The following is a 15,460-nucleotide window of genomic DNA, read 5'->3' on the forward strand; positions in this document are numbered from 1 at the left end:
CCCCCGCAAACTTCCGGGGAATTCGCTAACATTTTACTAAATTACTCACGATAAACGTTCACAAAAAGCATAACAATTATTTTAAGAATTATAGATACAGACCTCCTCTATGCACTCGATATGTCCGATTCTAAAATAGCTTTTTGGTGAAAGTACATTTTGCAATATTCTAAGTACATAGCCCAGGCATCACGGGCTCGCTATTTAGACACCCGGCAAGTTTAGCACTCACCATAATCATATTTACTATTATAAAAGTTTGATTACCTTTTGTTGTCTTCGTCAGAATGCACACCCAGGACTGCTACTTCAATAACAAATGTTGGTTTGGTCCAAAATAATCCATCGTTATATCCGAATAGCGGCGTTTTGTTCGTGCGTTCCAGACACTATCCGAAATGGTAAAGAAGTGTCGCGCGCATGGCGCAATTCGTGACAATAAAATTCGAAATATTCCATTACCGTACTTCGAAGCATGTCAACCGCTGTTTAAAATCAATTTTTACGACATTTTTCTCGTAGAAAAGCGATAATATTCCGACAGGGAATCTCCTTTTCGGCAAACAGAGGAAAAAATCCCAAAGGCGGGGGCGGTCGGGTCACGCGCCTAAGCCCAGTGTCCCTTGATCGGCCACTTGAGAAAGGCGATAATGTGTTTCAGCCTGGGGCTGGAAGGACGACATTCTGTTTTTTCCTGGGCTCTGAGCGCCTATGGACGACGTGGGAAGTGTCACGTTAGAGCAGAGATCCTTAGTAAATGATAGAGATGGAAAAGAAGTTCAAGAAATGGTCAGACAGGCCACTTCCTCTAAAGGAATCTCTCAGGTTTTGACCTGCCATTTGAGTTCTGTTATACTCACAGACACCATTCAAACAGTTTTAGAAAATTTAGGGTGTTTTCTATCCATATGTAATAAGTATATGCATATTCTAGTTACTGGGTAGGAGTGGTAACCAGATTAAATCGGGTATGTTTTTTATCCAGCCGTGTCAATACTGCCCCCTAGCCCTAACAGGTTAACTGACTTGCCTAGTTAAATAAAGGTAAAATAAAAAATTACAGTAAACCTTTTTTTGTGGGATACACATAAGGCAATTCTAGGTATTGTGCCATATTTTAGTTAAACTTTCCCTCTGCATGCACAGTGCACTCTTCCATCACATGCACAGTGCACTCTTCCATCACATGTACAGCTGATTCTCAAGACCTTGCACACTAATGAGATGCTATTGAGCCCACACTACTACACTGTCTGAGCCAACAACTACATGCTTTCTGGTAAGTTTTGATTAAAATACTGAGTGGGGTGAATATATTTAATATGACATACATGATTTTTTTGTTAACTAGTAAATAGTAGCTTATAGCAAAGTGTGTTTAAATCATTTCTAACTTGTTAACAATTTCTGCTACTTCATTTTTGCTACCATGTGGGTTTTAGCTTGCTTGAGCCTGCTAACTGAGGAGTGTTAATTCATCTGTTTCCATACATGTTTCAATTTAAAACATTCATCTTACAAAGGAGTTGTTTAATCTGCTTAACTATTTATCTGTACATGGAATTGTTTTTCTTTACTATTTTTTTCTTCTAATCTTTACAGGAAAGTGCCACGGGTACTCACAACAAGCAACCTCTTACAAAAGTCAGTCTACTTCTATTCGAGGTGAAAATGATGAATCAGACACCTTAACAATAGCAACAGCTCATGGTCCTCCTGAAATGAGAAGTTTTTTTTGACTCAACGTAGTCAGAGAAATTATGAATGTCTTGCTCGAGCTGTGTATGCCACTGGTTCTGTGTATGCACACTGCCTCTGATGCTCACAGGCAGTGTGTATTGGAAGAGCTTTCTGATTGTTCTTCGCCCAGCAAACACCCCTCCAACCAGACATGCTTTATCTACTCATTTGCTGGATGCAGAGTTCAAGTGAAGGTCAAGCAAATCATAGAGAAAGTAGACTGTATTGCAATCGTCTCTGATGGGTGGTCGAATGTTCGTGGGCAAGGAATAATTAACTACATCTCCACCCCTCAACCAGTTTTCTACAAGAGCACAGACACAAGGGACAACAGACACACCGGTCTCTACATTGCAGATGAGCTGAAGGCAGTCATCAATGACCTTGGACCACAGAAGGTATTTGCACTGGTGACCAACAGTGCTGCGAACATGAAGGCTGCTTGGTCTTTAGTGGAGTCCTACCCTCACAGCACACCCATTGGCTGTGCTGCTCATGCATTGAATCTGCTCCTCAAGGAAATCATGACACTGAAAACAATGGATACACTCTACAAGAGATCCAAGGAAATGGTTAGGTATGTGACGGGTCATCAAGTTATAGCAGCAATCTACCTCACCAAGCAAAGTGAGAAGAATAAGAGCACCACATTGAAGCTGCCCAGCAACACCTGTTGGGATGGTGTTGTCATCATGTTTGACAGTCTCCTGTAGGGGAAGGAGTCTCTCCAAGAAATGGCCATATCACAGTCTGCCAATATGGACAGCCCCATCAAGAGGATCCTCCTGGATGATGTATTTTGGGTGAGAGTGGTAAACAGCCTGAAACCTATAGCAGTAGCCATTGCACAGATTGAGGGAGACATTGCCATCCTGTCTGATGTTCAGACTCTGCTTGCAGATGTAAGAGAATAAATCCGTACTGCCCTACCCACTTCACTGTTGCTCCAAGCAGAGGAAACTGCAGTTCTGAAATACAGACTTCTGCCTGAAGCCCATACACGCCGCAGCGTACATGTTGGACCCCAAGTATGCTGGCAAGAGCATCCTGTCTGGTACAGAGATCAACAAGGCCTATGGTGTCATCCCTACCGTGTCTCGCCACCTTGGCCTGGATGAGGGCAAGGTTCTTGGTAGTCTGTTGAAGTACACTTCCAAGCAAGGGCTTTGGGATGGAGATGCAATATGGCAGTTGTGCCAACATATCTCATCAGCCACCTGGTGGAAGGGACTTTGTGGATCTGAGGCTCTTTCCCCTGTTGCCTCCATCATCCTCCAAATCCCACCAACATCAGCCGCCTCAGAGCTCAGCTGGTCCTTGTTTGGGAACACACACACACCGAAGCGCGCAACAGGCTGACCATTACAAGGGTTGAAAAATTGGTGGCCATCCGGGCAAATTTGAGGCTTTTTGAGCCTGACAACGAGCCATCCTCAACAAGGTTGGAAAGTGACAGTGAAGGTGAGGCCTCAGAGTCTGATGTTCAAGAGGTGGACATTGAGGAGGTCCAGGGAGAAGACATGGAAGTCTGAGAGGAAGACAACCAAAGCTTTAGTTTCTAGACTATCATTTTACAGATGTATGTTGAAAACATTTTTGGGAGATGCGATGGATCATTGGGGATCATTCAATATTCCCTTTCTTTTGTTGTTCAGTGAAATCATCCCATGTGAAGAGTCAACTCATTTAATGAAAGTTCAATTCGTAACTAAATCATTTTTATTTTTCATTTCTATGGAAGTATTTAATCATTTGCAACTATGTCTACTTATAAGGTAAAACGTTTGTTTGTCTCCATATGATATGGTAAATATATCCAATGCAAAAAACATCTATTTAAATGGTATTAATATTAATTTGCATATTTCTGTTAATTCCCATATATTCCCATGATTCCTATGTATTCCCGTTAATTCCCATGGAAAGTTTCCACCTCAGAATATTCCCCAAAATGTAAAACCGTAGGTGTAGACCAGGAAGAGGGACATGTGGTGTAGACCAGGAAGAGAGACATGTTAGCTTGCGTGCAAAGCTTTTTTGTTGAAGGCTGATGCCTTTTGCAGCACACACACTTGATGCCTCTGCAATGTACACACACACACACACACACACACACACACACACACACACACACACACACACACACACACAGGCTTGATGCCTCTGCAGCCCTTAGACATTCACACAGACAGGAAGTACGGTCCTCCGCTTGCCTTGCAGGGGGGGTTGGTAACCACGGAGACAGAAGCAGCAGGAGTGTGGTTGCTGTGTAGACAACAGCAGGTGAGGGCATTATAAACAGGAAGTGGACTGAGGCTGTGCTTCGACTGGCAGAGGGGTGGAGCCTCAGAGAGAGAACGAGGTCGACGGCTCTGCTGGGCTGCTGCCTGCTTCCAGGAAACCTCGGCAGTCAGAATCTGTGGCTCCCCCCACCCCACCCATCCTAAACCGAGACTTTCTAAATGTGTTATGAGAGCAGAGCTAGGAGGAGAGAGATCTGGAAGGAGTGAGGAGTAAAGCCTGAATGGAGTACACAAAGGAAAAGACAGCCGCGTGATCAGATCAGTCAGCACATGGGTGATGGGTTGAGGCAGTATTTGAGTGTGTAATCATTTGTGTACTATGTATGTAGGTCTGTGTGTGGTACATATTGATTTGTAGGGACTCTTATTAGGATGGGCTTTCAGCATGGCATGTTGCATCATTTTCATGTGTGACTATTGTAGTGTCTTTGGCTATGCCGGATTAAGTGATATGACATGCTAACCTATCAAATTCTTTCTCTAATTAATATTACCTGATTAAGCTAATCATGTAAATGTAATTAACTAGAAAGTCGGGGCACCACGGAATAAAGTTTATAGAGCCGTTATCTTCCGAATAAACTCTTAAAATACTTAGTAATATTTTACATCGATAGCAGTCAATATTAACCCTTATCTTATTTTCAGTCTCATAATGAAAGTTGTAAATTCTTGGCTATCTTCACGAACCCTGGCTAACAAGTTGAATCAGCAATACAAAATTGGGTTTAATTATTTATTTACTAAATACCTAAACTTATCACACAGAATTACAAATACACCGAATACATATGATGTCATACAAAAACGTCCTGGTGGACGGAACCTGTATCATGGCTGGTTACACAAAGGAAAGGGGGTTGGGCTTGAATGAAAGAGCGGGAAGATTTAGGAACACAGAAACAGCAGCTATGCTATCGTAAATACATTATCTTATGCATTCTAAATTACCGCCCATTTGGAAAAGGAAAATGCAATAAATATTTACTCTGAGCTGCGCTTCGGTAGATTGGTCGTAGATGCTGGCCGGGTTGGCCAACAGATCTTCCTGTACTCGGAAGAATGTCTCTGGTGGTAAATTGGATACGTGGTGGTAACTTCGTCCGTCTGTTAGACTGGATCCGTCGTCCGTCCTTTCCTAGCCCACGTCTACAGCGGCCGCTGCTAAGTCAACGGCTAGGAAGTATCACTTCTGTAGTGAATAAGCTCAAAGTTCATACCAGTTCATACCATAGCTCACGCCGAGGTTGGTTTACTTGACATGTGTGTCCTTCTGACGTAGAGGCTGCAGACCTCACGTACTGGAACAACGTGGTTATCTTTACGTCAAAGGCTTATATAGTGGAGAGGGGGGAAGGATGTGTTTCATCGTTTATAACCCCTCCTCTTCACAGGGGTGGGCCACTGATCAAGCAGGGCACTTTCCTTATGAAAACCCAATTCTCTCATTTGGAAGCTAAAATTACATTTAATCTCCTAACAAACAATTCCAATATCAAACATTTCAATTGCATAACAATTCCATGTTACTCTGATAACTAGAGGGTGTATACTTTCTCAGGTACAGTTTATGTCGTCCTGTCATCAGTCATAATGTCTCAGATAACAACGAACTGACATCCATACTCATTACGTTCCAAAGCATATTTCCAACTGGTTTTATTACCAAAATATGGTTCCTTTCCCCATTTGTTTGATGTTCCCAGACTCTCTATATTTTTCAGGACAGCAGTCCTTCAGTAGGGTCAGAGAGGGGAAGGGAGAAAGGTATTTATGGGGGGGAGGGTCATAAACCTTACCCACAGGCCAACGTCATGACACTATGTTTCCTGGTTGACTTTCACATGTTTCACTGAAGCACTGCAGCTCTTTCTATTAACCAACCTGTTTTCTATTGTACTGGCCCTCTCTTTCAGGTCAGCAACCTGGGGTGACTATAGCTGCAGCCTGGGGTGACTATAGCTGCAGCCTGGGGTGACTATAGCTGCAGCCTGGGGTGACTATAGCTGCAGCCTGGGGTGACTATAGCAGCAGCCTGGGGGTGACTATAGCAGCAGCATGGGGGTGACTATAGCTGCAGCCTGGGGGTGACTATAGCTGCAGCCTGGGGGTGACTATAGCTGCAGCCTGGGGGTGACTATAGCTGCAGCCTGGGGGTGACTATAGCTGCAGCCTGGGGGTGACTATAGCTGCAGCCTGGGGGTGACTATAGGGGTGAGGTCAGGGCAGTAGAAGAGTCTGGTCTGAACACTGCAGGTCATAACAGTGATACAGTAATGTGCGTTGTCAGGTCAGCTGCCTGTCAGCACTCATCTCTGTCTCCTGGAGGAATGCTCTGAGTACACACACACACACACACACACACACTCCTACTGCATCACCTGCCTTCCCTAGCTGAAGGGCATAGTTCTGTCTGTTCACTAAAAGCAGCATGGTCTCTATATCAGCCTGATCTGGTCTGTTCACTAAAAGCAGCATGGGCTCTATATCAGCCTGATCTGGTCTGTTCACTAAAAGCAGCATGGTCTCTATATCAGCCTGATCTGGTCTGTTCACTAAAAGCAGCATGGTCTCTATATCAGCCTGATCTGGTCTGTTCACTAAAAGCAGCATGGTCTCTATATCAGCCTGATCTGGTCTGTTCCCTAAAAGCAGCATGGTCTCTATATCAGCCTGATCTGGTCTGTTCCCTCCGGTCGAGGCTGTTTCTCACTGGTTCCACCACTATAGTGTCAAGAAAGATTATGTTTTGTTTTCCCCCTCCGGTCGAGGCTATTTTTCACTGTTTACACTACATTATGCTGCTGTTGTGTCTACAACGAGGACAAGGACATTTTCAAAGTCAAAATAGAACATTTAGCTTTTTCCACCATTAAGTAGTATTAAAGGCAAGTTTGGCTCTTTCTCTCTGTGTTCATATATGACTGTGTGTGATGTATGGTAGGACATGCTGTTTGTCGTACTGTACGTTGTTATGGTTTACGACAGTGTGCTGCTCTACAGATGAATGGGTTGTCAGAATGAGTGGCACATGTCATTAAACGACAGAGTGTACAATGTGAAACTGTGCAGATGTTCGTTCTCTTACAGCTAAGCTAGATATAACACTGTGGTCTGGGGTTTAACAGTTTGGCTCTTTCTCTGTGTGTTTATATAGGCCTGGTCTGGGGTTTAACAGTTTGGCTCTTTCTCTGTGTGTTTATATAGGCCTGGTCTGGGGTTTAACAGTTTGGCTCTTTCTCTGTGTGTTTATATAGGCCTGGTCTGGGGTTTAACAGTTTGGCTCTTTCTCTGTGTGTTTATATAGGCCTGGTCTGGGGTTTAACAATTTGGCTCTTTCTCTGTGTTCATATAGGACTTTTCTGGGCTTTTGGCTTTTCCAGTCCAGTCTCCTGATGCATCCCAAACACCCCTCTATAATGTAGCAGTGGTACAGTCCAGTCTCCTGCTGCACCACCAGGTGCCAGAGCGAGATCCCTCCATGTCAGTCAGACAGACAGGAACACAAAGACAGTTCAATCAGTAATACTGTAATATTGTTCAATCAGTAATATTGTGGTCTAGGGTTTAACAGTTTGGCCCTTCCTGTCTGTGTTCATATAGTACTGTGGTCTGGGGTTTTGAACCTCAATTTCAATGCATGGTGGCACTATACTCCCCTACAGTTCAATGTCATTTTCAATGCACTTTAAAAAACCCATGGATGTGCCCCAAATATACCCTATAATAGTACACTTCTTTTGTGCAGAGCCCAATGGGTCCTGGTCTAAAGTAGTGCACTATTTAGGGAATAGGGTGCCACTGGGCCCTGGTCTAAAGTAGTGCACTATCTAAGGAATTGGGTGCCGTTAGGGCCACGTATCATGTCAAATTTAGATGCCAGAGTGGTATTAGTTATTATTCCAGGGTTGAACCATGAAGGCTTATGCTTCCTGTAAAGAGACAGATGTTTTAGCCTCTTAAATTCTTAGTCGGTTATTGGTTTAATGGGAGTTTACATCTTGTGGTGGCTGTGAAACGTTCTTTTAAACATCAAATCTGAGATAGTTACGGCTCTTGTTCGATTGGTCATTTCACTGTAATAAATAATGTTAAAGGCACAATATAGGATAATGACTGCTGTTCTTTTAAAGGTACAATCTGGGATATGTACTGCTGTTTTCATTTGTTATTTCACTGCAAAATGAAGGTTCAACTACAGATGAATAAGTTAGTAGCCTAAACTATCCTCCAGGATCGGTTCTGTTCCACTGCAGCACGGCTATCACTATTACTGATTGAACTGTCTTTGTGTTCCTGTCTGTCTGACTGACATGGAGGGATCTCTCTCTGGCACCTGGTGGTGCAGCAGGAGACTGGACTGTACCACTGCTACATTATAGAGGGGGTTTTGGCGTGCATCAGGAGACTGGACTGTACCACTGGTCCATTATAAAGGGGTGTTTGGCATGCATCAGGAGACTGTACTAGAGGTTAACCGACTGATTTTTCAATACCGATATATTGGAGGATTTAATAAGACGATTTTTATATATATATGTGTGTGTGTGTGTGTGTGTGTGTGTGTGTGTGTGTGTGTGTGTGTGTATATATATTTGTTTGTTTGTAATAATGACAATTACAAAAATACTGAATGAACACTTATTTTAACTTAATGGTATACATAAAATCAATTTAGTCTCAATTAAATAATGAAATGTTCAATTTGGTGGGAGGCTCAGAACATATGAAAGCTGGTGGTTCAATATTCCTAGTTCTTCAATATTTCCAGTTAAGAAGTTTTAGGTTGTAGTTATTATAGGACTATAGGACTCTCTTTACCATTTGTATTTCATATACCTTTGACTGTTGGATGTTCTAATAGGCACTTTAGGCTGGCAATACTAATCTCAGGAGTTGATAGGCTTGAAGTCATAAACAGCGCTGTGGATCAAGCATTGCAAAGAGCTGCTGGAAAACGCAGTAAAGTTTGAATGAATGCTTACGAGCCTGCTGTTGCCTACCACCGCTCAGTCAGACTGCTCTATCAAATATCAAATCATAGACTTAATTAGAATATAATAAATGCAGAAATACGAGCCTTTGGTCATTAATATGGTCAAATCCGGAAACTATCATTTTGAAAACAAAACGTTTCTACTTTTAGTGAAATACGGAACCGTTCCGTATTTTATTGAACGGGTGGCATCCCTAAGTCTAAATATTGCTGTTACATTGGACAACCTTCAATGTTATGTCATAATTATGTACAATTCTGACAAATTAGTTCGCAACGAGCCAGGCAGTCCAAACTGTTGCATATACCCTGACTCTGCTTGCACTGAACGCAAGAGAAGTGACACAATTTCCCTAGTTAATATTGCCTGCTAACATGAATTTCTTAACTAAATATGCAGGTTTAAAAAAATATATTTCTGTTTATTGATTTCAAGAAAGGCATTGATGTTTATGGTTAGGTACATTTGTGCAAAAATTGTGTGCTTTTTCGGCAATGCGCTTTTGTTAAATCATCACCCGTTTAGCGAAGTTGACTGTGATTCGATGATAAATTAACAGGCACCGCATCGATTATATGCAACGCAGGACAAGCTAGTTAACCTAGTGATATCATCAACCATGTGTAGTTAACTAGTGATTATGTGAAGATTGTTTTTTTATAAGATACGTTTAATGCTAGCTAGCAACTTACCTTGGCTCCTTGCAGCCACAAGGTCCTTTTGACACTGCACTCGCGTAACAGGTGGTCAGCCTGCCACGCAGTTTCCTCGTGGACTGCAATGTAATCGGCATCCAAAAACACTGATTAACGATTGTTGGGAAAACTTGAAATCGGCCCTAATTAATCGGACATGCCGATTTAATCAGTCGACCTCTAGACTGTAACACTGGTCAATTATAGAGGGGTGTTTGGGATGCATCAGGAGACTGGACCACTGGTCAATTATAGAGGGGTGTTTGGGATGCATCAGGAGACTGGACTGGACCACTGGTCAATTATAGAAGGGGTGTTTGGGATGCATCAGGAGACTGGACTGGACCACTGGTCCATTATAGAGGGGTGTTTGGGATGCATCAGGAGACTGGACTGGACCACTGGTCAATTATAGAGGGGTGTTTGGGATGCATCAGGAGACTGGACTGGACCACTGGTTAATTATAGAGGGGTGTTTGGGATGCATCAGGAGACTGGACTGGACCACTGGTCAATTATAGAGGGGTGTTTGGGATGCATCAGGAGACTGGACCACTGGTCAATTATAGAGGGGTGTTTGGGATGCATCAGGAGACTGGACTGGACCACTGGTCAATTATAGAAGGGGTGTTTGGGATGCATCAGGAGACTGGACTGGACCACTGGTCCATTATAGAGGGGTGTTTGGGATGCATCAGGAGACTGGACTGGACCACTGGTCAATTATAGAGGGGTGTTTGGGATGCATCAGGAGACTGGACTGGACCACTGGTCAATTATAGAGGGGTGTTTGGGATGCATCAGGAGACTGGACTGGACCACTGGTCCATTATAAAGGGGTGTCAGATCGGAGTTTGTTTTTATCTAAAACACGTTGTTATCCACTCTTGTTTCAGAGCAATGATACGATGACATGGTATGAAACAATGTCTTGTCATGATCATAAATATCTAATGTTGTTTTCCCCTCTTTCTTTTCAGATCGATCCACCCTGGAACTGAAGACTTGTGTTATTGTTTCTGGGGACTGCAATGAGTGTGACACGGATCTACCTTGAAGACTTCCCAAAACTTCTTTCTTTGAACTCTTTACAAAGAGAGAGATCTGTCCTTCTGGGCTACTGACTGACTGACTGACTGACTGTGTGTGTCTGTGTGACAGACTCTGTCCGAGGTTGGCCAACAGAGTGTCCGAGGTGTGTGACCTCAACCAGCAACCATGCCCATCCTAAAGCAGCTGGTATCTGGTTCGTCCCAGTCCAAACAGCGCCGCTCCCGTATGGACCTGACCCGGGAGATGATCAGTGCTCCCCTGGGGGACTTCCGCCACACCATGCACGTGGGGCGCAGCGGGGACGCCTTCGGGGACACCTCTTTCCTCTCCACCCACTCTGGGGAGGCCCCCCACCAGGCCGAACCCCAGGCCCATCCCCACTCCCCCCGCCCGGGGCTTTTATCCAGAACCTTCCGCAGCAGCAAACGCTCCCAGTCCGTCACCAGAGTGGACCAGAGAGACTGCTCGCTAGCGCCACCCGGTGGCTCGCCCACCTTCGTGAAGAACGCCATGTCGCTCCCCTTCCTCAATGATGAAAACGGTGACCATGTTGATGGAGGACACAGGGTGCCTAAGAGCCTCTCGTCCAGCCCACTGAAACAACTGAATGAGCAGGATGGAGGTGGAGGTACCAGGCCGTCTAATGGGGCCGCTGCTGGGGCACGCTCTCTGGAGCTGGATGAGAGGAGCTTTGGGGAGCTGACTGACCTTCCAAGCCCCAGCCGCGGGTACTACGGAGGGGGGATGAAGCGCGCTGTGTCGGTCATGTCGTTCCACATCGACCTTGGGCCCTCCATGTTGGGGGACATCCTGGGGGTGATGGAGAAGGAGGGTGATGATCTGGGATACGAGGAGGGGAAGAGCAGTGAGGAACGGGCCTCTCCTACACTACTCCTGGGGAGGGAGGTGGGAGGAGAGGAGGAGGGAGAAGAGGAACCGGAAGCTGTGCTACTGCAGCTGCAGGAGGAGGCGGTCCCTGTACCTGTGAGTCCAACCAGCTCTGTACAACCTGAGGTGGGAGAGGACGAGGGAGCACCCTACACCCCAGAGTACACCCCAGAGCCCCGCCCTAAACACCTGCAGCACCAATTAGATACCTGTTCTGTGTCCAGCTCCGCCTCTGGCTCCGCCCACGTGGAGCAGGAGAAACCAGCCGGACAGCTCCACGGGGGGGATACGGACAGCGCCACTTTCAGCGCCCCACCTGAGGAGGAGGAGCTGGGAAAGTTTTCTTCCTTCTTGGAGGACGAGGATGATGAGATCCGTGTATGAAACAAGACGTACACGCTCAAACCATATACGGAGCGGATGAGTGTGGATTAATACAGATGGATAGATTCTATACTGAGTGGATATGGATGAGTACAGATGGATAGATTCTATACTGAGTGGATATGGATGAGTACAGATGGATAGATTCTATACTGAGTGGATATGGATGAGAACAGATGGATAGATTCTATACTGGATGGATATGGATGAGTACAGATGGATAGATTCTATACTGAGTGGATATGGATGAGTACAGATGGATAGATTCTATACTGAGTGGATATGGATGAGTACAGATGGATAGATTCTATACTGGATGCATATGGATGAGTACAGATGGATAGATTCAGTACAGTATAAAGTCCCACATCACAACAGAGACGTATAGACTGGATGGCTTACAGGATGCTGTGGACGACGTGTTGAGTTGATACAGGAATGAATGAATTACTACTGTGGATGAAACTACTCTATAAAGGCCCATATTATGACAGAGATGTACAGTCTATACTGGGTGGATATGGATCACAGTGCAGTAGCAGTACCTCTGGTAGAGTGAAGGACATATTGATACTACAACAAACTAATACAGTGGATGAAACTCTACTCTGTCTAGTCTGGATAGAAGGGTTATAGTACAGCACCTCCTCTGGTAGTGTGGATGACGTGTTGAATTAAATAGAAGAAACTGCTACTGCTTCCTCTGTCCTTCCTGTGAGAATACAAACATCTGGACATAGTCATGTGGACTGGGATCCTGCTTTAGGGGGAAAGGGAAAAACAGTCTGTAGGACACTGGCTCCTTCTGGATGAATACAACCCCCATCTGTTACATACAGAACAACTTGCTAACTTCTCCCTCCCTCACACACACCACATTACAGCTACTGTCTGTCTGTACACTGAGAGAACTGACATGGAAGAGAAGTCCAAGTGTGTGAACTCATGAATTTAGCAGAGACACTTAAGATAATAACATTTTTGATAAACAACATGACTTTATTAAGCCTCTGTCCAGTGCTATTCATTCCCCTTACATGTGTCATAATAATACGGGCTTTTCTTCATTGATCTGTGCCATTTCATATGATGCAGCTCCTCTCTTGTTCTGTGCTCCTCTCTGCCTGTTAAGTGGAACTGTGTTGGTGTTATCAAGTGGTCTGGCCGGAACAGAGAGCTACTGTTACCGCGGTGATGGGGACCTGGCTGCCTGTCTGTCACAATAAAAGGCTTGTGTTGTGTGTATCACTCCACTAGCTGTGATGAGGCTTTTTCCATGCTAGAGCCTGGTAGAGAATCTTTATTAGAGCCTGCTACCTACAACATGGTGACTAGGGCCTGCTACCTACAACATTGTGACTAGAACCTGCTACCTATAACATTGTGACATACCTGAAATTAGTTGCAAAATTAATAGCAAATATATTCAAGATGTTGACAAGGTTATAAATAATGATTTTTAATTGAAATAATAGTGTCCAAACTTGGCTTTCGTCAAAGAATCCTCCATTTGCAGCAATTACAGCCTTGCAGACCTTTGGCATTCTAGTTGTCCATTTGTTGAGGTAACCCCATGCTTCCTGAAGCACCTCCCACAAATTGGATTGGCTTGATGGGCACTTCTTAAGTACCATACGGTCAAGCTGCTCCCACAACAGCTCAATAGGGTTGAGATCTGGTGACTGCAGGCCACTCCATTATAGACAGAACACCAGCTGACTGCTTCTTCCCTAAATAGTTCTTGCATAGTTTGGAGCTGTGCTTTGGGTCACTGTCCTGGTGTAGGAGGAAATTGGCTCCAATTAAGCGCCGTCCACAGGGTATGGCAATGCGTTGCAAAATGGAGTGAAAGCCTTCCTTCTTCAAGATCCCTTTTACCCTGAACAAATCTCCCACTTTACCACCACCAAAACACCCCAGACCATCACATTGCCTCCACCATGCTTGACAGATGGCATCAAGCACTCCTCCAGTATCTTTTCATTTTTTCTGCGTTTCACAAATGTTCTTTGTGATCCGAACACCTCAAACTTAGATTAGTCTGTCCATAACATTTTTTTCCAATCTTCCTCTGTCCAGTGTCTATGTTCTTTTGCCAATCTTAATCTTTTGTTTTTATTGGCCAGTTTGAGATATGGTGTTTTCTTTGCAACTCTGCCTAGAAGGCCAGCATCCCATCTCTTCACTGTTGACGTTGAGACTGGTGTTTTGCGGGTACTATTTAATGAAGCTGCCAGTTGAGGACATGTGAGGAGCCTGTTTCTCAAACTAGACACTCTAATCTACTTGTCCTCTTGCTCAGTTGTGCACCGGGGACTCCCACTCCTCTTTCTATTCTGGTTAGCGCCAGTTTGCGCTGTTCTGTGAAGGGGGTAGTACACAGCGTTGTACGAGATCTTCAGTTTTTGGGCAATTTCTTGCATGGCCTTCATGAAGAGCCATGCTTCATTTCTCAGAACAAGAATAGACTGACGAGTTTCAGAAGAAAGTCCTTTGTTTCTGGCCATTTTGAGCCTGTAATCGAACCCACAAGTGCAGATGCTCCAGATACTCAACTAGTCTAGAGAAGGCCAGTTTTATTGCTTCTTTAATCAGGACAACAGTTTTCAGCTGTGCTAACATAATTGCAAAGGGGTTTTCTAATGATCAATTAGACTTTTTAAAATGATAAACTTGGATTAGCTAACAAAACGTGCCATTGGAACACAGGAGTGATGGTTGCTGATAATGGGCCTCTGTACGCCTATGTAGATATTCCATTCAACTTTTGAACAGTAGTGTATAACATCTCGAGCCTGCTACCTATAGCATCTTGACTAGAGCCTGCTACCAATAGCATCTTGACTAGAGCCTGCTACCTATAACATTGTGACTAGAGCCTGCTACCTATAACATTGTGACTAGAGCCTGCTACCTATAGCATCTTGACTAGAGCCTGCTACCTATAGCATCTTGACTAGAGCCTGCTACCAATAGCATCTTGACTAGAGCCTGCTACCTATAACATTGTGACTAGAGCCTGCTACCTATAACATTGTGACTAGAGCCTGCTACATATAACAGTGTGACTAGAGCCTGCTACCTATAGCATCTTGACTAGAGCCTGCTACCTATAACATAGTGACTGGAGCCTGCTAGCTATAACATCGTGACTGGAGCCTGCTAGCTATAGCAACATCGTGACTGGAGCCTGCTAGCTATAGCAACATCGTGACTGGAGCCTGCTAGCTATAGCAACATCGTGACTGGAGCCTGCTAGCTATAGCAACATCGTGACTGGAGCCTGCTAGCTATAGCAACATCGTGACTGGAGCCTGCTAGCTATAACAACATCGTGACTGGAGCCTGCTAGCTATAGCAACATCGTGACTGGAGCCTGCTAGCTATAACAACATCGTGA

The 15,460-nt window shown here is 44.5% G+C and overlaps 1 protein-coding gene and 1 long non-coding RNA gene across 3 annotated transcripts in view; one reads left to right on the forward strand and one right to left on the reverse strand.

The window, feature by feature from the left end:
- The window catches only part of LOC106602028 (cdc42 effector protein 4), a 38,287-nt gene extending 24,974 nt beyond the window's left edge, over positions 1–13,313 (forward strand). For both annotated transcript variants that reach the window (XM_014194474.2, XM_014194477.2), the window contains one exon: positions 10,716–13,313. In XM_014194474.2, coding sequence (XP_014049949.1) covers positions 10,954–12,060 — 1,107 coding nt within the window. In that variant the 5' untranslated portion in view covers positions 10,716–10,953 and the 3' untranslated portion in view covers positions 12,061–13,313. The remainder of the gene's footprint in view (positions 1–10,715) is intronic.
- A 1,409-nt stretch (positions 13,314–14,722) lies between these two features.
- On the reverse strand, positions 14,723–15,113 carry LOC123741743 (uncharacterized). The gene is made up of 2 exons (XR_006769285.1): positions 15,003–15,113; positions 14,723–14,862 (listed from the first exon to the last, which is right to left on the reverse strand). It is a non-coding gene; the product is annotated as an uncharacterized lncRNA (long non-coding RNA).
- Between the last annotated feature and the right edge of the window lie 347 nt (positions 15,114–15,460).

This window comes from Salmo salar, chromosome ssa03, assembly GCF_905237065.1.
Source record: "Salmo salar chromosome ssa03, Ssal_v3.1, whole genome shotgun sequence".
Taxonomy (NCBI): Eukaryota; Metazoa; Chordata; class Actinopteri; order Salmoniformes; family Salmonidae; genus Salmo; species Salmo salar.